The sequence below is a fragment of the Rattus norvegicus genome, chromosome 11 (assembly GCF_021556685.1).
Source record: "Rattus norvegicus strain SHRSP/BbbUtx chromosome 11, alternate assembly SHRSP_T2T, whole genome shotgun sequence".
Taxonomy (NCBI): domain Eukaryota; kingdom Metazoa; phylum Chordata; class Mammalia; order Rodentia; family Muridae; genus Rattus; species Rattus norvegicus.
The window spans coordinates 47,198,366-47,222,167 of record NC_141544.1 but is presented as its reverse complement, the minus strand read 5'-3'; the positions used below and the strand labels follow the sequence as shown (position 1 = coordinate 47,222,167).

At 48.6% G+C, this 23,802-nt stretch overlaps 1 protein-coding gene across 14 annotated transcripts in view; it reads left to right on the top strand.

Moving 5' to 3' along the window:
* Window positions 1–23,802, top strand: part of Hlcs (holocarboxylase synthetase) — a 179,839-nt gene that overhangs the window by 15,183 nt on the left and 140,854 nt on the right. For 2 of the 14 annotated variants that reach the window (XR_015632702.1, XM_087575903.1), the window contains exons 1-4: window positions 7,670–7,895; window positions 9,902–10,036; window positions 21,275–21,437; window positions 21,676–22,607. Coding sequence is in view for 10 of the 14 variants with exons in the window: in XM_087575903.1 (XP_087432029.1) it covers window positions 7,701–7,895; window positions 9,902–10,036; window positions 21,275–21,437; window positions 21,676–22,607 (1,425 nt within the window). In the remaining 4 variants the exon portion in view is untranslated. 14 annotated transcript variants of the gene reach the window in all.

Below are 23,802 nucleotides of genomic sequence, written 5' to 3'. Positions count from 1 at the left end.
TCAGAAACCTACTGCAAACATTGTGAGTTTTTTTTTCCCTGCTAATTTGACTGTCCAGTTCTCAAGTGTGACACTTGTAGATGAAAATGCCTACCACAGCTAGAAGGTTGGACATGCTTACGGTTGGTCCTAAGGGACCATGCCTCTAGCACAGTGGTTCTCAACCTTCCTAATTCTGCAACCCTTTCATACAGTTCCTCATGCTGTGGAGACCCCAACCATGACATTATTTTTGCTGCTATTTCCTAAGCGTAATCTTGCTGCTGTTATGAACTGGAATGTAAATATCTGTGGGTTGTTTTGATGGTGACTCATTCAGTCTCCAAAGGAGCAGTGACCCACAGGTCACCGCTGCTCTAGCCCATGAACCCTCAGGGACCAACAACATCAAGCCACAGCACAAGCTCACTGAGAGGCCTGGATGCATGAAATGCCTGGCGCAGTGCCTAGTGCGTGGTGGTGCTGGGAGCGAATGTGGTGTGGCATGTGAATGAATGGGAACTGAGGCAACGTAGCTATGGTCTCGAATGCCAGGCACGAATGGCCAGAATCCCTGAGGTGAGGAACAGCAGGCGTTTGGGAAAGGATCAATGGGACCAAGGAGGCCATTTTACTCACTTCCGGGAGATCATACTGCAGGCCTGGCATAGAAAGAGGCCGTTCTCCTGCGGTAGTAACAAGTAAGACACAGAGGCAGGAAGCCAGGGTTCTAACATGACAGCATTCTGGTTGACAGAGCAACAGAGATTACGCCATTGTGAGCACAGAGGGAAGAAATCAGGAGCTGAGTTGTTGGGGAAAATGCATTTGGCTTTTATTCAAGTTGCCTTTGAAGTGCCAGCCAGCTCTGCAGTGAGTGTGGACGTGACACAGTAGCACTGAAGTCTGGGAGAGGACAGCTTCACAGTGGTGGTTGTGGTGGTGGCTGCAGCTAGCAGGGAGCGCAGGATCCTTAGAACATTGGGCTGGAAGTTGGAGCAAAGGCCTACAGCAAGCCTGATGGCTCAAAGGTGTCCATCTTCCAAGGCTGCTGTAGCTCGAAGTTCAAGATGCATGTGTGACAGGGTTGGTCTTGCCTGAGGCTTCACTCCTTGACGTCTGTGTCATCGAATGATCTTTCCACTATCCACACCCTTTGCAAGGACACTAGTGACACTCACTGGATTTGGGGCCACTCATATCCCCTCATTTTACCTTAATTACCTCTGTAAAGGCTTCGTCCCCTCTAAATATGGCTACGCGTGAAGTTCCAGGGGTTAGGACTTAACTGTTGTATTATGGGGGCACCGTTCACCCATAAACACTGGACTAGAAACAGGACTTTGAACGTTAAAGGACCCAGAGGCTGGCTACTGCCCCCACACTTCCTGTCTCTGCCTGTAGGGTCCCAGAGTCTTTGCCATTTGATTCTAGAGAGTTCAGCCTCAGGGATCTTCAGCCCCAAGGTGCTTCCACACCCACCCTCTTCACCTGCCCAGAGACGGGTGGGTTCCATCACGTGACTTGGGTCCCGAAGCTCTAAGCCCAGCCCCATGGTGGCAGAGGCGCTGCTCTGTGCTCTCAGTCAAGGTGTGAGCTATGTTCTCAGAGGCTGCACACGTCGTCCTGAGGCAGAGCTGTCTGTCCTGCTCAGTTACCATGCTGTACCTTCTTCACCAGCTCCAGCCGGTCCTCTCTGCTAAATCCCCTTTGTCTGACTAGCTGTTTCTGTTGATGGCAACACTGTGGTCAGAGAGCCAGGATGCAGATCGTCAGCACAAAGGCTTCTGCAGGGCAGCAGAAGTGAAATAATAGAGCTTACAAAGGGATCTCCGCTAGCCAGCCCTGTTTAAACCAGTTCGTACCAGGATCGTATTTTCTAAGGCCCTGGGGTCAAGCATCAGGTTGTCCGACGTTGGTCTCTGAGCTGCTCATGGAGCCCTGTGCATCTTCATCCACTCTGTGCTGCCTAGCCACGTCTTAGGAGTTTGGATTCTTTGCTTAGTTCAGGTCTGAGTGCTTTATCAACTTTCTGTGTTCCTGGTGTCTCCTCGCATGTCAAGTGTGTGCCTCCAAATGCATGCAGGGTCCTAATTTACATCTAAACAATCTTATGAGCATGGGCGTTTTGCTTGCACATGTGTCTGTACCTTCCAAGAAGTCCAGAAAAGGTCATTCAGTCCCTTGGGTCTGCAGTTACTGACAGCTGTGAGCCACAATGTGGATGACAGGAACCAAACTCAGTCCTCTGGAAGAGAGACCACTGCTTCTATCTGTAGAGCTATCTCTCCAGCCTGAGGATCTTAGCGTTAGTGTATTCAGCCTTTCTGTTGTTTTATTAGTCTTACCATTCTTGGCAGATCTTAAGTATGGTGTGTGTGTGTGTGTGTGTGTGTGTGTGTGTGTGTGTGTGTGTGTGACACCCAACAACATATGTGTGGAGGTCAGAGGACAAGTTTCGAGAACTGACTTTTCTCCTTTCACATGACCATGTGGGTCTCAGGGACCTGGCAGCCTAATCATCAGGCCGGTCCATCTGGGTGGCCATCCCAGTGCTCTTGGAATCTTCAACTCTTATAAAGTACATCATGTAATTGGGGCTGGTTTACAGGTTCAGAGGTTCAGTCCATTATCATCAAGGCGGGATCATGGCAGTGTCCAGGCAGTCATGGTGCAGGAGGAGCTGAGAGTTCTACATCTTCATCTGAACTACTAGCTACTAGTGGAAGACTGTTTTCCAGTTAGCTAGGAGGAGGGTCTCACAACTCATGTCCACAGTGACACACCTACTCCAACAAGGCCATAGCTCCTAATAGTGCCACACCCTGGGCCAAGCATATACAAACCTTCACATTCCACTCCCTGGCCCCCATAGGCTTGTTCAAACATATGAGTCGATGGGGGACTTACCTAACCATAGCATAATAAAAAGGTACATTTAGTCCAACTTCCAAAGTCCTCATAGTCTATAGCAGTCTCAACAATGTTAAAAGTCCAAAATTTAGGCTGGAGAGATGGCTTAGTGGTTAAGAGCACCGACTGCTCTTCCAAAAGTCCTGAGTTCAAATCCCAGTAACCACATGGTGGCTCACAACCATCTGTAATGAAATCGGATGCCCTCTTCTGGTGTGTCTGAAGACAGCTACAATATCTATATATATCTTTTTTAAAAAAGTCCAAAATTCAAAGTCTCTTCTGAGATTCATCCAATCACTTAACTGTAATCCCCAAAGCAAGACAGGGAACTAGCTGGACAAAATCCAAACTCTGCATCTCCATGGCTGATGTCAAAGAGGTCTTCTAATTTCCAACTCCTTTTTCATCATTGTTGACTGTAACAAACTTCTTTCTTTTGGACTGGTTCCACTCCCTGTTAGCAGCTTTCCTCAGCAGATAGCCCACGGCTCTGGCATCTCGAACATCTTGGGGTCTCTAAGGCAACATCAATGTTATAGTTTCTTGTTTCAGTGTCTGAGATCCACACATGATCTTCTGGGCTTCTCCAAAGGGCTGGCATCACTTCTCCAGCTCTGCCCTCTGTAGCACTCTAAGCTCAAGTTGATCCACTCCACTGCCACTGCCGTTCTTGGTGGTCATACATGGTACTGGCATCTCTAATACGCTGGGGTTTTCCACTGCAACTATGCTTCACCAATAGCTTCTCATAGGTTCTCTTCATGGTGCCAAGCCTCAGCTCCTTTGTATGACCCCTTCAGTCATGGACCATCAACTGCAACTGAGGCTGCACCTTCCCCAAGGGCCTTCCCTGGCCTCTCACAGTGCCCAGCCTCAGCTGCTCTTCATGACCTCTTCATGCCTTCAAAACCAGTATCACCTGGGTGACTCTTACACATTACCAAGTTCTGCTGCAGCACAAGATACAACCTTGGCTATCTCTGGAACACAGCTTCTTTGAGCTCTCAGAAAACACTTCCCAGAGGATTTCACCTTGGTGATGCTCGTCTCTTCTTAAAAACTACTAATTTCTCAGCTCCAGCTGACCAGCATCAGTTGTCCCAGTAGTCCCTTTTATTCTTGACTCTAAAGGCAGAGCCACATGGCCGAAGCTGCTGAGTTCTGCTGCTTTCTGGGACTGGAACATGGCTCCCCTTGTTCTATTACATTATTATCAGCTTTCTGTTTTCTTTTTTTTTTTTTTTTTTTTTTTTTGGTTCTTTTTTTCGGAGCTGGGGACCGAACCCAGGGCCTTGCGCTTCCTAGGTAAGCGCTCTACCACTGAGCTAAATCCCCAGCCCCCAGCTTTCTGTTTTCTAACTCCTTCACTGCCTAAGCTTGGTTTTCCTGGAACTTGCTTTGAAGATTGACCTGGAACTCAGAGATCTGCGAGGTTCCTATCTCCAGAATGCAGGATTAAAGGCGTGCACCACCTTGCCTGGACCTAAATTTAGCTGGGTAGGATCTTGCCCCAAGGTCGCCACTCCCTCAGTTCAATCTAATATTCTTGAACACAGGATTCAGCTCCACTTCACTTCCTGGTGCCCTTTAACACTTGAACCATACATTATGTATTTCTCCTTTCTCAGTTTGCTATGGTTGTTTAAAACGCTCTTCATGAAACTTAACCAGAGAACAAAGTCTACAATTGGTGTTCCAGAGACTTCCTTTGTCAATTCACTTAATCTGAGATGTCTCTTCCTCACCTTAGCCTCAGGCAGACTCTTCAGACGAGGGCAAAAAGCAGCCATGTTTTCCACCAAAATTCCACAAAATCAGTCTCTTGACCACTTACTGAAGTTCTTCTCCACTATAACCTCTTGGGCTAGGTCTATATAGTTCAAATCACTCACAGCAACAAAATCTTCCATATTCCTACTAGGATGACTTGTTAAGCCCTACTTAAAACATTCCATGGCTTTCCAAATCCAAAGTCCCAAAATCCACATTCTTCCAATCAAAAGCATAGACAGGCCTATCACAGCAATATTCCATTTCCAGTACCAACTTCTATTTTAGTTAGGATCTTACTGCTGTGAACAGACATCATGACCAAGACAACTCTTTATAGGACAACATTTAATTGGGGCTGGCTTACAGGTTCAGAGGTTCAGTCCATTATCATCAAGGTGGGAACATGGCAGTGTCCAGGCAGTCCTGGTGCAGGAGGAGCTGAGAGTTCTACATCTTCATCTGAGGGCTGCTAGCAGAAGACTGACTTCCAGGCAGCTAGGATAAAGATATTAAATCCCACACCCACAGTGACACACTCACTCCAAGAAGGCCACATCTTTAATAGTGCCACTCTGCGAGTCAAGCATATACAAACCATCACATACACACACATTTAAAAAGAAAAGTAAATCAGTATGGAGATCTAGCACCGTGGCAGCAAGGCTCTGTGGGCTGTGCCATCCCTGAGTAATAATGCACTGTAGACGAGCGAGCCGAGTAAGCCATGGTAAGTACAGGACTCGTGGCTTCCGTGTCAGTCTTCCTGCCTTGGCTTCCAAAACAGGCTAAAACACCCGCCTCCCCCAAGTTGCTTACATCAGTGTTTTTATAACAGCCATAGAATGAAAGCTAGAACAGTGTCCTAATTAGGCTCACTATTGCTGAGATGGATCATCACAGGGAACAGTAAGGTGGGGAGGGAAAGGTTGTTTGGCTTACACTTCCACATCATCGTCCATCACTGAAGGAGGTAGGGACAGGAACTCAAGCAGGACAGAGTCCTGGGGGCAGGAGCTGATGCACAGCAGCAGAGGCCATGGTGGGTGGGGCTCACTGGCTTGCTTAGCTTACTTGCTTATACAACCCTGGGCTAATTTATGTCTGTGGGTCACGGAAACAAGAGGAACTGTATCAAAGGGTCACAGCACTAGGAAGGTTGAGAACCATTGCCTTACAAGTTTGCCAGCAGCCCAGTCTCATGAAGGCTTTCTCTCAGTTGAGCCTCCCTCCTCTCCAGTCACTCCAGCTTGTGCCAAGTTAACACCCTCATCCAGACAAACACTATTTGGCGGTAACTAGTGCCATGCAGGGAGCCACTAGGAGAAAGCAGACTGCCTTCCTTTCAGTACAGCTCACCTTCCTGTCCTCAGTGACGTGTGTCATTTCTTCCTGGACTCACCCACAGACTGACCTGCCTTTGCCTCTCAAGTGCTGTGATTAAAGGTGTGAGCCACTACTCCAGAGTGAGTGGCCATTTTTTTTTTCTTTCTTTTTTTTTTGGAGCTGGGGACCGAACCCAGGGCCTTGCGCTTGCTAGGCAAGCACTCTACCACTGAGCTAAATCCCCAACCCCGTCAGTGGCCATTTTAGATTTTTTTTTTTTTGGTTCTTTTTTTTTTTTTTTCGGAGCTGGGGACCGAACCCAGGGCCTTGCGCTTCCTAGGTAAGCGCTCTACCACTGAGCTAAATCCCCAGCCCCCATCAGTGGCCATTTTAAATAGGCAGATCCACTGCCAGTGTACTTTTAAAAAAATCTATCCTCAGATTAGGCAAGACATGGGAGTGGCACATCTGATTGTTCTTTTTTTTTTTTTTTTTGTATTTCTTTATTTTGTGTATGTAGGTACACTGTCACTGTCCTCAGACACCCCAGAGGAGGGCATCGGATCCCATTACAGATCGTTGTGAGCCACCATGTGGTTGCTGGGAATTGAACTCAGGACCTCTGGAAGAGCAGTCAGCGCTCTTAACCCCTGAGCCATCTCTCCAGCCCCATCTGATTGTTCTTAACACGTTTTGCTGCTTGTTTACAGTGAGGGGACAAGGGTCAGGACAGCAAGCAACTAGAAATTGTTTGTTCAGAATTATTGTGGATGAGAGGCTCCAGGGAAGAAAACTGCTGTTTTTAATCGAGGGGAGAATTGTGTGCTTCCCCTGCGACAGGACCTCTGGGAATCATAACTGATGTTCCCTCCTTCCACCGGGCTCAGGACGCTCAGTTAAACTGGTAACAGATATGTAGTGGGAATACCCCATTTGTCTTTTTGGTGATTCACATGAATTCATGTAATTAACCTAGTAGTCCTAGTCTAATAAAATGGCCTCACCTAATATTCCAACTGGGCCCGGTAGAGGCTATCAGTTCTCTGATTTGTAATGTGTTGATAGTCAGCAAATACTGGCTGTTGACATAAACTTAGGCCTAGTGCCTTACTCATTCCCACCCTCAAGGAAAGGAGGCTGGACTTTGACTTGATCAGGCTATCCATTCTCCCCCCCCCCCCAAAAAAAAAAAAAAACCTGGCGCCTCCCTGCACTCCCAACCCCCTCCCACCCCCCCTCCAATACTTTCCCAGTCCCTCACTACTCTGTCCCTGTCCCTGTATGTCCCTAGCACAGTCTCTCTTACCTCCCCAGTTCACTCTAGTTTTGCAGCCCAGGTCTCTCCATCTCTAGAGCACACCTCCAATCTCCTGGCTCTCCCACCTCCCTCGGTAAAGCCAGCCTCCTGAGACCAGACAGTGGCCTCTCTTCCAGTGCCATCTTCAGTCCTAGTCCGCCCTTTCCGTTCCCATAGCCTCTTTTACTCGAGGCACCCTGTCCATGGTCCAGCCCTCCTGCCCCCAGATGCTACCCAGCCCGCATCCTTCACCTCTAGCGCATCCTTCCTCTGCATCCTACCCTGCTCAGCATACCCGCCCCGCCCTCAGCCCCCATCCTGTAGCGCAGGCGCACTCCACCCTCTCCCCAAGCCTCGCTTCCGGCCGGGGCGGGGCCTGGCGCAGGCCGGGGCGCGGGCGCCGGCGCCGGCCATGCTCATCACGCTGTGTTACCTGTACCTGTGGGCGCGCTGGGGGCGCCGGCCGGCCGCACTGGTGCTCTCCACGGTGCGGCGGCTGCGCGCCTCGCGCTGCTCCTTCACCTTCTGCCGCGCGGCCGCGCAGCCCGGGGGCGCGCGCGTGTGCCTGAGCCGCGGCGGCCGCGTCTTCTGCGTCGGCGAGAGCCAGGTGGGCGGCGGGCGGGGGCGCCGCGTAGATCGGGCACGGCGGCAGCATTGCTGCCCGGCTCGCACAGCCCACGCGTGCACTGGAGCATGGGAAGCCCTGCTGCGCGCTGTTGGCCGTGGGCCAGCTGCCCCTCCCTCGTGTCTCCGGTCCTGCAGCTGTAGCAGGGACATCCCTCGTGGCACCTAGAGTTTCCGTGGGCTAGCTTCTGGTCCCGTCGGAGGGTGATGGCCGCTGCCCCTTTCTGAGAAGGGAGCACTGACCATTTGTACAGGCCGGCTGCAGGCTGGGAACCTGACTTCACAGTGCATTCCTACCGTGTACTTGTGGACATCACTTGTTTCTGTGAACATCACACAGTGTTTTGCTTTTCAATGGTCTCTTGCCCTTTCCTCTTCCTTCTGTCTCACTTTAAGCACTAAACAGAGTTTTTTCACAGATGTCAAACCACAACACCCATACTAGAATCATTATCTTACTTCATGGCAAAGTGAGCTGCTTAGGAATGGGGGTAATCGTGTTTCCAGGGAACTAACACAGACAACACTCTAAAAAATACAGTGTAGGGATTGAAGATGGCTCAGTGGTTAAGAACACTTGTTGCTCTTGCAGAGCACCCATGTCCAGTTAGTTCCAAGTCCCCATAACCATCTGGAACTTCAGTTCCAGAGAGTCCAAGGAATGCAGGTGATGCACATATATATACAATTAAATAAACCTAAAGAATACAGTGTGACTAACACACCGAGTTTTCTTAGGTTTCCCAAGCTTACAGCTACAGGACTAGATGTGACTTGTACCACCTGGAGTGAGGCGTGTGCAGTGCACGCAGACGCTGCCCCTCTTAGAACATCTGGCTTTAGTTCTCTTAAACCGTTTGAGAGATCACAGAGAAGAGTAAGCAATGGTGGAGTTTTCCACTGTGGCAGTCTCTAAGCTGATTATTTAAAACAAAGCCTATGGGATTTATATCAGAGTAGAGCATTTGCCAAAGAAAATTTCCTAGAAACTTTGAACATTTCGTGACCTCTGCTTTCTAACTATGCTAACTCAGTTGCTTGGCTCTTCCCTGCTTCAGAACCCCAGCCTGTGGATGTCTGTCCCTCAGTGCACTCCTGCCTGTCCCATAACTTGAGCTTTGCCCACACATCCCTACCGTGTCTTTCTGGGTTCAGGGCTGTGACTCTTGAGAAGGTTTCTGCTCTGGTGTCCCTTTGTTTTTAGTAGTCTAAAACCTTTTAAAATCAAATTGCATTCCTTCCAGAAATCTGAAAATGAAGGAAGTGAATTTTTGAGGTTGATAGCTGGACTAAAACAAGAGAGCACCTGAGGATGGCCCAGTCAGTCCCTTGCATAAACAACGTGGTGTTTGCATTCTGTGTGGGTCCTCCCGTATTTGAGTCATCTCTTGGTTACTTCAATACTTAATGCAGAACAAAATCTGTAAGTGGTTATTATTCAGTGTGATTTAGGGTTCCATGACAAGAACCCACAGATGTAAACCCCACAGGTAAAAATGGCCGGACATGTCTGCTCGGCTAACCGGTCTGGTCTCTAACCCACTCCTAAAATCTCCAATGAATTCCTGACTGGGTGCACATTTCCTTTAAAGCATGCCTTGTCACGTCTGCATGTGGGAAAGGCTCTCTCCTGAGGTAGCTCCAGTCTCTGGCTTTGGTTGTGCCACTGTCAGAAGTTGCCAGGCACACACCTCACCATCAACCGTTCGTCCTTCCAGGTGCGATTTGGAAAGCTCACACACCTTAGGCTGTAAGGAGAACTGGTCAGGGTGACTCCCTTGGAGACAGATGTCCAGGGACTTTGACATTCTTGTGAACCAGACCCATATGGCTGTTTAAACAGCATTGTCAGACAAGAAGCCAGGGTTGAAGGGGCCTGTGGCACTGGGAAGGAGCCAGGGGAGGGCATGCCAGGCACGCTGACCCAAGTGACACGTGTGGGGGATGACACTGACTCCTTTCTTTCTTTCTTTCTTTCCTTATTTGTAGTCTGTTGATGACTTGAACAAATGGGCCCTGTTTCTCGTGTCCCCCTTCATACTTGAGGCAGAACATATAGCATTTGTGACAGAAAGCATTTGGGTACAAGGCACCAGTTTCCAGGAGCCATCGTCTTCAGAAACCGTGAGTGACATGTCCTACTTCTGTGTCTTTTTTTAAAGATTTATTTATTTATTTATTTATTTATTTTTTTTTGGTTCTTTTTTTTCGGAGCTGGGGACCGAACCCAGGGCCTTGCCCTTCCTAGGTAAGCGCTCTACCACTGAGCTAAATCCCCAGCCCCAGATTTATTTATTTTATGTATGTGAGTACACTGTTACTTCAGACACACCAGCAGAGGGCATTGGATCTCATTACAGATGGTTGTGAGCCACCATGTGGTTGCTGGGAATTGAACTCAGGACCTCTGGAAGAGCAGTCAGTGCTCTTAATTTCTGAGCCATCTCTCCAATCCTTACTTGTGTATCTTAAGAATGTGTCTCAGGGGTTGGGGATTTAGCTCAGTGGTAGAGCGCTTGCCTAGGAAGCGCAAGGCCCTGGGTTCGGTCCCCAGCTCCGGAAAAAAAAAAAGAACCAAAAAAAAAAAAAAAAAAGAATGTGTCTCAGTCCAAACCCAAGTGGGCTTTTGTTTTTGTTTGTTTATGTTGTTGTTGCCATTATTATTATTATTATTATTATTATTAACTTGTCTGCTTCTTTTTTAATGAGTGATCTTTCCTGGACTTTTGCGTAGCTTTCCTTCTTTTGGGATATACTGGGTTATATAAAACGTACTAGTAAAATTACTCTCGTCTGTTTGTCTGAACATGTACCTGCATTTGTGTGAGTGTGTTTGTACATATGGGTAGATGTGGTGGTCAGGGGGCACCTCAGATATCTTCAGATTCTCTGCCTTGTTTTTGAGACAGGGTCTGATTCTGGGACCTGGGGCTCACCCGTATGCCAGTCTCCACTCCCTAGAGCGTTTGAAGGCTCCCCACTCCTGGCTTGACTTGGCATTAGGGTTTATACTCAGGTCCTCATGCAAACATGGGGAGCACCTTACCACTGGAGCCAGTTCTCCAGCCCCTCTTTTTAACTTTGTATAATTTTGTTCCATTTACACTTACTGGTTGACCGATGGATTGGGTATAGATGTGTGTAAATGGAGGCCAGCACCCGAGAGTTGATGACTGCCATGAGCCAGTTCTGTCCTCTATGGTGGGCCCGGGTCCATCTCAGGTTGTCAGCACTGGCAAGTGCCTTTACCTACTGAACCATCTTTCAGCGTTTCTGGGCAACAGTGTCCCAGGTGGACTGGTCCATCCCTGTAATCTCTTCCTTTCCCGGCACCTCAAGTAGCTGGTTTACATAACTACCTTTTTCCTTGATAGCTTGTGTGGAGCACCCTGAAAATACTTCAAACTCAGTCACAGGTCCAAAACTTGTTGTTTATAGGAGACAGAGACAGAGAGAGACAGGGAGGCAGAGACAGGGAGACAGAGAGAGACAGACACACAGAGAGACACCCCCCTCCTCTCTCCCACTGCGTATGTAACAAGTTTGATGACACCTCCCTTTGTTTCCAAGGCCCCTCTTTTCACCTTCTTGAGCCTTCAGATGTTTAAGCTGGGGCAGCATTCTCCTGCCTTATCTTGTGGCCCTTCTTTGGTTTCTGCTGCCCTGCTGCACTCAGGGTTTGTGGGATGATCCCTAGTTTGTGAAATCATCTGCTGGGAAGAGAGGGAAGGAGAGGGAGACAAGCTCTCCTGCCCACCTGAGCAGCATCTGAGGCCTGGGATGAGAAGTGAGACCTGGAGACAGGAGAGGAGAGTGGGGAGTGGCTGGCAGGTGAGACAGGATGGGCAGGCGTCCAATGACAAAGGTGACAGGTGTGCTCTACAGAGCCCCTGGAGATATTTTACCTCATCCATTTGTTAAGCGGAGTCTAGCCAGCAGCACCTGTGGCTGACTGGAGTCAGCTCCTTTGGTGTCTGGAAACATTCTCTTTTGAATGAACTTGAGAGTAGTTTTTGTACATAGAAATGACTGTTTAGGGGTTGGGGATTTAGCTCAGTGGTAGAGTGCTTGCCTAGGAAGCGCAAGGCCCTGGGTTCGGTCCCAAGCTCTGAAAAAAAAGAACAAAAAAAAAAAAAAAATGACTGTTTATCTGTGTACCTTTTAAAGAATTATTTTCGGGTTTTTTTTGTTGTTGTTGTTTTTTTTTGTTTTTTTTGTTTTTTGTTTTTTGTTTTTTTCAGAGCTGGGGACTGAACCCAGGGCCTTGTGCTTGCTAGGCAAGCGCTCTACCACTGAGCTAAATCCCCAACCCCTGAAGAATTATTTTCAAAACAAAAGGCAAATGATCATTTAGTCAAACCACATAAAATTACTTATATTTACTTCAATTTTTTTTTTTTTTATCTCTGAAAAGTTGGTGTGATGTGCTTGTATATTCTTCTTTGGGTATTTATTTTTATCTGTAGTCTTACTTCATTTATTTATTTGTGTATGTGTGCATATGCCATAGCATGTGTGGGCTCAGAGGACACCTTGAGGGAGCTAGTTCTCTGCTTCCACCACGTGGGTCACAGAGATCAGCCTCAGGCAGTCACCTATCTTTATTAGATCTTCATCCCCGTGACACAAGCTAGAGTCATCTGGGAAGAGGGAACCGCAACTGAAAAAATCCCTCCATCTGATTTCCGGCGGGCAAGCCTGTAGGGATTTTTCTCAATTCATGATTGTGGAAGAGGCCTGCTCACTGTGGGTGGTGCCAGCCCTGAGCAGGTAATCTGGGTGCCACAAGAAAGCAGGCTGAGGTTGGGGATTTAGCTCAGTGGTAGAGCGCTTGCCTAGCGAGCGCAAGGCCCTGGGTTCGGTCCCCAGCTCCGAAAAAAAAAGAAAAAAAAAAAAAAGTAAGATGAGTTTTGGGCTGGGGAGACGGCTCAGTGGTTAAGAGTTCCGACTGTTCTTTCAGAGGTCCTGAGTTCAATTCCCAGGAACCACATGGTGGCTCACAACCATCTGTAATGGGATCCGAAACCTTCTTCTGGTGTGTGTGAAGACAGCTACAGTGTACTCACTCCACAGTGTACTCACATACGTAAAATAAATAAAAAAAATCTTTAAAAAAAAAAAAAAAAGAAAGCAGGCTGAGCAGGCCAGGGGGAGCAAGCCAGTGACAGCACACAGCACCCCTCCATGGCTCTGCTTCAGCTCCTGCTCCAGGTTCCTGCTTTTATTTCCTGCCTTGGCTTCCCCTGATGGTAGGCCGTGACCTTTAAGCCAAGGAGACCCTATCCTCCCAAGATGCTTCTGGTCCTGGTGTTTTATCACAGCAATAGAAACCTAACTAAGACACCATGATTAATGGGAAGTAAAAGCCTTGGGCAGCCTAAAGTATTATGTGTAAATTTAATAAAACTTCAACTTAGGAAAAAAAAAAACCACAACACACCAAAGCTAAGAGTTTTAAAGCATTGTAATAAGATATCAAATGTCTGTAGATTCTCTTGAGACATCAAGATGTAACTATGCCAACTTCTTTGTTTTTGGAGCTGGGTATTGAATACAGGGCCTGATGTCAGTAAGCAGTTGCTCCACCATGGAGGGACACCCTCAGCCCCTAGCTGCTATAGTTTTTAATTCCCCAAATTGTTACTTAATCACACATCACCATGGGGTTAAGGACACGCTGCCTCTTAAGTCACAAGGTTGCTGTACTGCATGGGACAGCTGATGTAACGAAGAGACCAGTAGTGACTTTGTGACCCAGGCAGGCAAAAGTAAACCTCTCTCCAGTGAGGAAACCAGTTCTCTTTTGCTTTGTTTCTCTGTCACCCCAGGTCAGATGCAGCCTCTGGCCCCTGCTGTGCTGACGCTCTGCCAGGGACTTCACATACATTGTAGCCCTCAGGATAGGGGACGGGAGAGAAGTGGAAGATGGCCAGCTTCCTCTTGGACACCGTGGTCCACAGATTGCCTGGGCTGTTGCTGCTCCCGTCCAGCCACCCAGAGTTTAGACATTCATTCTCCTTAGCTACAGGGGAGGATAAGAACTCCAGTCCCTCACTAGACCCTGGGTTCAGCAAAGACTGGGAGTTCTGTCACTTCAGGAGAGGAGGGAACACAGATATGGGTGTGCACTAGTTGTCTCCCATTAGCTATCTGAAGTACTGTCTAATAGAGCAGACTGGCCTTGAACTCTCGGAGGTCCATCTGCCTCTGCTGCCCCAGTGGTCACAAAACAGGCTGGCAGAAGTTAAGGTGTTCATATCAGTTCAGTGATCACTGAGAAAGGAGGAGAGGTCTGGGGTGGAACAACATTTTGGATCAGGTAGCCATGAGGAAAGGACCACGTGCTTGGAGCTTAGGCTGTGTAGTCCCCCTCTGCCATGTCAGCCGTTCCTGCCACCCAGAGGTTGCCTGGCTCAGCAGATGGAAGGAAGGTGCCGGAAGCCAGTGCTGCTGCTCTGTTGTAATGATGTGGCATGCGTTCCTGCAGTGTTGTAATGATGTAATGTTGTAATGATGTAATGTTGTAATGATGTAATGTTGTAATGATGTAATGTTGTAATGATGTAATGTTGTAATGATGTAATGTTGTAATGATGTAATGTTGTAATGATGTGGCATGCGTTCCTGCAATGGCTGTGGCTTGGCAGCCTTCTGCTCGGACGCTGCTGTTGTCATTTCTCTGTGTTTTCCCGAAGAACATCCCTTGGGCTTTAGAGAGTGGATGGTTTGAGGGTGATGACTTCACATCTAGATGTAGCAAGATTTGTGTTCTTGGTGCTGTGACCAAATATCCAGTGAGAAAGAATTTAAGGGAAGGGGTTGCTTTGATCACAGTGGCAGGGAGGGGTGAGGCTGGAGGGTCCTGAGGCTTCAGGCTGGGGCAGAGAGACTGAGGAATGCTGAGTTTTGCTTCCTGTTCAGCCTGGGTCCCTCGCCTGTGGGATGGAGCCCCTTGAGTTTTGGGTGGGAGTTCCCTCGTCAGTTGATAAGCCTAGGGATGTGTTTCCGAGGTGCTCTTAAATTTGATCAAGTTGACCATGAAGATTGCCGACCACACTTGGTCATCCATGACTCCCTGTCTCTGGGCAGACTCTCGTTCTATCCTATGTCCAAGCCGGCACACTCAGGTCCCGTTTGTCTGTCCTGAGTATGTCTTACAGGTTTATGATACTCTATCATAAAATAGGTATGGGGACTGGAGGGGTGACTCAGTGGTTAAAGAGCGCTGGCTACTCTTCCAGAGGACCCAGGTTCGATTCTCAGCACTTACAGCCATCTGTAACTCCAGGCCCAGGATATCTGATGCCCTGTTTTGGCCTCTGAGGGCACCAGGCATGCATGTGGCACACAAACATGCATGCAGGTGAAACTCCCATACACATAAAAAACTTCTAAAAAGATAAATACATGGAGTTTACTAGTTTGTGAGTATGCTTTACTGTTTACTGTGTGGCAAACACATGCTGTGGTGACCCTCAACCGTAAAGCTATTTCATTGCTACGTTATAACGGTAATTTCTTTATGAATCCTAGTGTAAATATCTGATATGCAGGATGTCTGATATGCAACCCCTAAAGGGGTCTTGACCCACAGATTGAGAACCACTTCAGCCTAGTCCAAAAGGCCACATGTCCTTTAGTGGGGAACTGGAACTCTGCCCTGGACTCTGCCAGGCCTCTGCGTCAGGGGCTGTTCACCTGATTGGGGGGTAGGGTGGGGTTAGGGGTTAGTCTGAGACAGGACGAAACGTCCAAGGACCTACCCAAGGGCTCTCGTTTTTGCCCTTTTGTTCATGTTCTTGAGACACGATGTTTCTAGATAGCTGAGGTTGGCCTCACATTTGTGGCAATCCTCCTGCCTCAGCTTTGGGTACTGGTTACATTTTGAGACAGGCTGTCACTACACAGCCTGGGCTGGCCTCAAACTAGCATTTCTCCTGCTTCCTACGTCTTGAGATTCCATGCCTTCACCTCCATGCCCCGATTACTAGGACCTTTAGCAACCTCTCCAGCGAGCATTTCAGATGGCCAGGAAGCAGACACGTGGCGGGTCACTGACATTAGCATAGCGTCACCATGGGCACCTGAACAGCTTCGAGCTTCTGCTCCCCTTCTGCTTTTAGGGGCCACACAGGAGAAGTATGCCTGCTGTCTCACTCTCTGCTCCCCGGGACTGGAGTCTTAATTAAATACTGTGGATAATCCTTGCTCGATGCCAGACGCCAGACGTTGTGAGCCTGAGCTTCAGATTCTGCCCGAGTATGGGAGGAAATTCCGTGCTCAGGGCTCAGCTCCCTTTGCTTTGATCTTTGTCCTCGTGCATGGCTCCCCATTTCTTCTCTACCCCTTTGTCTCCATCTCCCAGTGCGCATTGGAAGTGTCCCGTTTGCTTTTACTGGCTGGAAGGTGACCCCACCCCTGTGAGGTATCAGTGGCGGTAGAGCCAGGCCTCACTTTGATCAGAGCCCCTGCACTGCTTGGAGGGGTTTGCACAGTCTGTGGCTCACGGACCCCTTCCTAGAGAAAGGACTTACACTTAGGAGAGAAACTCGATCGGGGTGTGTCTGTGTTGTCCCGTGTGGCCTTTTCCTGTCCTCAACTTCCTTTGTTTCTTCTTCCTTCTGAGGTGTGTGAGGATTTAATCATTGCCTCCTTTTCCCTGAAGCAGGTGCAGAGGCATTTGAGCAACTGTTGGCCGAGCGCTTCCTGGCTGTGTGCAGCTGGCAGCAGCTGACATCCGTGACACCAGTGGCCTCCCTCAGGAGCCAGGCCCACTTTGCTCTGCTCCTTTGCTTGGCTCCACTTACCTTCATCAATGCCCACCCAGGCATTCATGCCCCTCCAAAGACAGCCCTGCCCCACTGCCATGCCTGGCCTCAGCAAAATGTCTGTGACACGTTTCAGTTGGTATCCTGGAGTCAAGTCACCCAGGTTCCCCCTCCCCCACCTCATGTTTGGTGTGTGTGTGTGTGTGCGTGTGTGTGTGTGTGTGTGTGTGTGTGTGCATTTTTGGTTTTGGTTCTTTTTTTTTTTTTTTTTTTTTTTTTTTCCGGAGCTGGGGACCGAACCCAGGGCCTTGCGCTTCCTAGGCAAGCGCTCTACCACTGAGCTAAATCCCCAACCCCATGCATTTTTGGTTTTGAAAACAGGGTCTCCCTCTGTAGCCCAAGAAAGCCTTGAACACAGGGCAACCCCCTGCCTCAGAGTCCTAAGTATTGGGGTTTCAGATGTGAGCTATCATGTCCAACTAAGATGTCAGTTCTGAAATATGGAAGCCTACTGGATACCCCTCAGCTTGGACCTGAGTGGAGCCCATGCGTGGGCTCCGTGTGTGATGAGGTGGAGGCTCTGGGTTTGCCTAGAAGACTCTTGGGTTTCTCTTTCTGCGTGTGTGTGTCAGTTTCTGCGCACAGGGTCCTGTACTTATACTGTTCCTCCTCGGTCTTCTTTCTCATGGTGCCGATTCACTTCTGTGTTGCTGTTTCTTGAAGGAAAACCCAGTTCAGTTTAAATTCTAAAATACTAAGGAATAGAATTTCTTGCACGTGGTAGATTGAGTCTTAGGGCCGGAAACCTCTGATATATCTGACCTTTTCCTTTCTACACCTGGTATATTTTGTGATACCGTTGCCATGAGTGGCGGGAGGAGGTGCCTTCATGGGCCCATGCTGAAGCATCCTTCCCTGAGGTACCAGCCATACATGGGTCTAGGATAAAATGAAATTTATCTTAGGGATGGGAGGCAGGGCGAGAAGGAAGTGTGGGAGAGAAAGAGGCAGAGAGGGACGGAGAGAGGAAAGAGAAAGAAGGGAAGAGACCAGCCGGGAACACTTAGAGAGAGAAGGAGACCAGAGAGAGGGAAAGGAGTCAGAGAGAGAGGCTAGAGAGGCCAAGCAGTCTCTTTATAGCAGGCTAGGAGTGTACCTGGCTATTGCTAGGTAACTGTTGGGCGGAGCCTAGAAGAAGTGCTAACAACACTTCTGTTGGGAGACTTCCAGGATAATCACCCCGAGTGGGCCTGGCTCTTTAAGGAGCCTCCCATTTAAATCTCCCTGGTCTTCCAGGGAGGCAATCTTACCAGTTCAAGAAACTCAGATCAGTCAGCTCCAGGGCTCAAGTGCAGTCTCTTGTTGGTTGTCTTAGAAGAGTGTGGAAACTAGCCAACAGCCTCCTTTTTCCTGAGAAGATTGGAGTTTGGGATTGCAGAGCTGACTCCGTGGTTAAAAGCTCCTGGTCCTCCAGCACAGTGCTGACTTTGGGTTCACAGCCACTTGTAACTTCAGCTGCAGGGAGCTCTGATGCCCTCTTCCACTCTCTGTAGGCAAGCAGTGTGTGTGGGGACACACACACACACACACACACACACACACACACAATTGCTAGACAATTTACATGTCATAAGACTCATCCTTCTAATATATATAAGCCAGTTAAATGGTTTCTGATGCATGTGTGCCCAGTATTTTACAGTTATCACTCCTGTGTGACCTAGAGAGCCTTCCTTGCTTCAGAAAGAAACTGTCTTCCCACCAGCTGTCCCCATCACTCCCATTACTAACTGTAGTCTATGTTTCCAACTGTGGATCTACCCATTTTAGATATGCTGCATACATATACATACCATATATATTACACACATGTACATACACATCATATACACATATGCATACATATCATACATAATACATACATATACACACATACATATACGTACTCACATATACATACACAATTTACATACCATAATAAATATCATACATACATACATGTCCATACACATCATATACACATAGACATATATATAATACACACATACATATACATACATACACATATATACATACATATACATACACACATATGTCATGTATACATATCCTATATATCCTACATACACACATACACATCATACATACCATACACATCATACATATATGCATACATATATATATATCATACATATATATACATACACACCATGCATATACCTACACACATATACTTATCATACATGCATACCATATGTAACATACATACATATACATACAAACATACATATATACATGTAAATACATGGGATCATCATATATGACCTTTACTTATTGGCATCTGTCCTGGTGAGCCTTATGGTATCTTGACACGGGCTTAGAGCCTCTGAGAGGAGGGAACTTCAACTGAGGAAATGCCTCCATACTTGCTGGCCTGCAGGGCATTTCTTAATCAGTGATCAATGTGGAAAGGCCCAGTGCATTGTGGGTAGAGCCTCCCTGTGCAGGTGGTCCTGGGTTCTGTAAAAAGTGGGCTAAGAAGGCTATGAGGAGCAAGCCAGTCCGCAGCACCCTTCATGGCCTCTGCGTCTGCTCCCGCTCCAGGCTCCTGCCCTGTGTGAGTTCCCGCCCTGTGACGGCCTTTGATGATGATGTGGCATGGAAGAGGAAGCCAGACAAACTCTCTCCTCCCCTCCTCGGTCATGGTGCTCCCTCACAGGGATAGAAACCCTGAGATCGGATCTTTTAAGCTATTCACAGTTGGCCTGAGACCGTATTGCCTTAGAGCTTCAGCATCTGCCTAAGTGTCCGTTCACGGACATGCTTCTGCACATTTCACCTACTGCGGGACAGCAGGATTATTTTTGGTTTGGGGATTGTGTACAGCTTGTGGGCTTTTATGCTCTGTGTATGTGTGTGTGTGGGGCTTGTTTTTAATTCTCTTCGGTGCATGCTCAGATGGAATTGCGTGGTCATGTGGTAACAGCGTTTAACTTCTGAAGAACCCTGAGATGATTCTCGAAGATGCTGAACTATGCATCTCTACCAGCAATGCGCTCAGACTCCAATTCCTTTTTTATAATTTTACTTTAATACATTTACTCTTTGTGGGCCTGCGTGTGAGTGCACACACGTACTGTGGAGGTCAGAGGACGACTTGCAGGAGCTGGTTCTCTCCCCAACAGTGCAGGCTCTGGGGGTTGAACTCAGGTCATCAGGGTTGGTGGCCTTATCTGTAGCATCTTAGAGTGTCATGCTCACGGTCGCTGACAGAAACAGCTCCCACCAATTGAAGACTTTAGCGTAAGCTTTGCTCCTTTATCGGTAAAAGATTGTTGTTATTATTATTAATTTACTTATTTATGTATATGTGCATCAGACCTGAAGAGGGAGATGAGTCCTCAGAAATAGCAGGAAGTGAGTGCCCTTAGAGACTGAGCATCTCTCCAGTCCCTGCGGCATCCTAGGCTCTCTTTGCTCTCATTGCCACACAGATCTGAGGTAGCATCTTCCCGACTTTACAAAGAGGGTGCTGTGTGGTGCAGATGCTTGCTCAGGGCCAAGGAGGGCGGGGAGTGGAGCCTGAGTCTGGACCCTGCAGCCAGGGTCCCCCTGAGAATCCTGAGTGTGAGATGCTTTGATACAAAACTGGAAGGTTTCTCTCCTCGTGCGTCTCTCGCCCTCTAGTGGTGGACTTGCGAACTGTCTGGTGTCTTCCCATGGTAACCGGTGCCTGGACCTGCTTGGTGGTTGGGATTCCTGGGACCTACGGTACCAACAGGGAGCCACAGCCTGGGGGTGGAGGCCTGATGTGCCATGGTGTAGATTTTGCAGTGGCCCCTGTCTGCTTGAAAATAGCTGGTGGGCAGGTTTCCTTCACATTATTGGGTGTTGTGGACTCTCCTGTCCTGTGCCTGTCACAAAAGGGAGGTTAGGTTTACCTATGTCTGGAGAACGTCCTTGTTACCTTCACTGTCTAAAGCATCTGAGGCCTTGCTTACCTTTATTTATTTCTAAAGTATATTATTTTTTATTTTAATAGGATTTTTTAATTTAATTCTATGTGTACGGGTGTTTTACTTGCACAGAGGAGTGGTGCCTATGGGTTGAGAAGAGGGCATTAGATCCCTGGAGTTATAGATGTCAGTCACCGTGTGGCTGCAGGGAACCAAACCAGGTCTTCTGGAAAAGCAGCAAGTGTCCTTAACCGTAGAACCATCCCTCTGGCCCTCTGTTTTGGTTTTTGAGGAAGGATCTCACTACGTGGCTTATGTTGGCTTTGAAGTTGAGAGCCTCAGGCCTTAGCCTCATTGGCGCTGCTGGTGAGAGAGGCAAGCATCCCACAGCAGTTACATTAAATGGCGGGGTTCTGCTTTGTGCTTAGTAATCAATCACTCTTTTCCGGTCAGAATAGAATGTCTGAGCCCAAACCTCCTTGCTCCCAATCAAAGGCAACATCTAGTAACCTACTGGATACGTCTGTCTGTCTGACTGTGACCTAGTGTTGAGAAGTATGAGGGTGAAGTGTGTGTCTGGTCATTTTAGATGTGAGAAGTTCCAGCTTCTCTTTCTCCCTCTCCCGTTCTCTCCTCAGGTTGTAAAATGGTCAGACTGCTGTTTGCCGTTAGCTTGCCGCCCTGGGGATCCCTACCAACTAATTGCTAAGGCAAGCGTGGACAACTTCAGCAAGCTGGGGGTGGCCTTCATGGAGGACAGGCTCCAGATGGATAACGGCCTGATAGCCCAGAAGATCGTTTGTAAGTACTTCAGAGAGCGTTTCTGTGCTCGGGGGAGGCCACAGTGATTCCTCACTGGGCTGTCGTGACTTTCCAAAGCCATGACTTAGGTCATTACTTACTTTCAGTTTTAGCCACTAGGTTTGATCTCACCGTAGATAGATATATGCAGTCAGTATGTGCGGGGTTGGGGTGGACAGGAAGTACGTTTCTGATCAGTAGTGTTGACTAATGACCTCTCCCATTTGTGCTCTAGCAGTTCACTTAAAGGACCCTGCTCTGAAGGAACTCAGCAAGGCCTCCAACAAACAAGTGCAGGCCCCACTCCCGAGCCCAGAGGCTTCCCTGGAGGCCCAGCCTGCGCAAGGTGTCATGGAGCAAGCTGGTCAAGGTGACTGGAAGGCTGCTGGTGAAGGCCCTTCCCCACAGAGGAGAGGCTGTGCCCCTGTAAGTGAGTCTGCTGCAGATGGAGATCCAGGGCAAGGCTCCACTGAGCTCTGTCAGCTTCACCTGTCCAGCTGCCACGAGTGTTTGGAACTTGAGAACAGCACCATCGAGTCGGTGCGGTGTGCGTCTGCAGAGAACATTCCAGATCTTCCCCATGATTGCAGCAGCAGTGTGGAGGGTACTGCGGGCGAACTCTGCCCTGAACGGAAAGGGAAGAGAGTCAACATCTCGGGAAAGGCGCCCAACATCCTGCTGTACGTGGGCTCTGGTTCCGAGGAAGCCCTGGGCCAGCTCCAGCAGGTGCGATCTGTCCTGACAGACTGTGTGGACACGGACAGCTACACTCTCTACCACCTGCTGGAAGACAGTGCTCTGAGGGACCCGTGGCCAGACAACTGCCTCCTGTTAGTCATTGCCAGCAGGGACCCTATCCCCAAAGGCATACACCACAGGTTCATGGCCTATCTTTCTCAGGGAGGGAAGGTGCTGGGCCTGTCTTCCTCCTTCACCTTCGGTGACCTTCGGGTGGCCAGGAGAGATGTGCTACGGAACACAGCCCAGAACTTGGTTTTCTCTAAGGCTGATGGGAGTGAGGTACGGCTCAGTGTCCTGAGCAGCGGCTACGTTTATGAGGAAGGCCCGAGCCTCGGCCGGCTCCAGGGCCACCTGGAGAATGAAGACAAGGATAAAATGATTGTGCATGTGCCTTTTGGAACCCACGGAGGTGAAGCCATTCTCTGCCAGGTACTGGGGTGATGTTGATGTGATGCTTTGGGGTATATTTGGGACCCAGTGTGCTCTTTAAGGCCTGGGAAGTCTCAGGAGGGGCTGGGACAGTAACGCAGCAGCGAAATGCTTGCCTCTTGAGCATGAGGACCTGAGTGTGATTTCCTGGAACCCACGTGAAATCAGGTGTGGTGGTGTGTGTTTGTAATCTCAAAGCTGGTGAAGTGGAACCCCTGGGGCTTGCTGGACAACCTGAGTACCTTACTTGGACAGTTCCAGGCCAGTAAGAGGCTCTGTCTCAAAAACCAAGGTGGGCGCCCAGGCCTGAGGAGCAGCAGCTGAAGTGATCCTTGTTCTCCACATGTAAGCGTATGTGCTCTTGTGTGTGTGCATATCATATGTGCGCGCGCACACACACGCACACGCACACACACACACACACACACACACACACACACAAGCTTTTAAGTGCTAGTGGTTAGTCGTACTCTTGGCTGAGTTTCTACCAGTGGTCTGTGCAAGGCAAGGCCAAGGGCTTTGGTGAATACCCTCTCCCGTCAGAGGGAATGTGATCGAGGGGCCAAGGCAGGAGTTGGCAAGGTTAGCTAAACCTTCAGGTTAACCAAGGATCAGCCAGAAAACTCCTTCTCGTTTTAATCATTATTAGTATCACTCTTCCTAAAAATATGTTAATTTATTTTCTTGCCTCAAAGCACACAGTAGTTAATATCATCAAGCCCTTGTTTAATGTAAGAAGTTCAAAGGCAGAGGGTAGCAATTTGAGACTAGCTCCTGTCTCCTTTAGCGGCGCTCTTGGTCACGTACACATTTAGCATTGGGCAGAGCTTCACAGCCTCTGTTCTTCTCCTACGATTTGTTATGTTGTTTAACACCTACGTGCTTAGGACTGGAGAGATGGATCAACAGTTAAGCACACTGGCTGCTCTTCCAGAGGACTTGGGTTTGATTCCCAGCACCCACATGGCTGCTCACAACCCTCTGTGATTCCATTTACAGGGGATCAGCCTCTGTCTTCTGGTCCACAGGCACTGCATGCACACACATACAGGCACACAAACACTCACACAGACATAATAGATCTCTCCCTGTCTCTGCACATGTCGTGGTTCTTGTGTGGAGGCAGCATGTGCACAGTCCTTGTAAGATAGTCTGGCTCACTCTGACCTGTGCCAGGCTACCTGGGCAGCAAGCT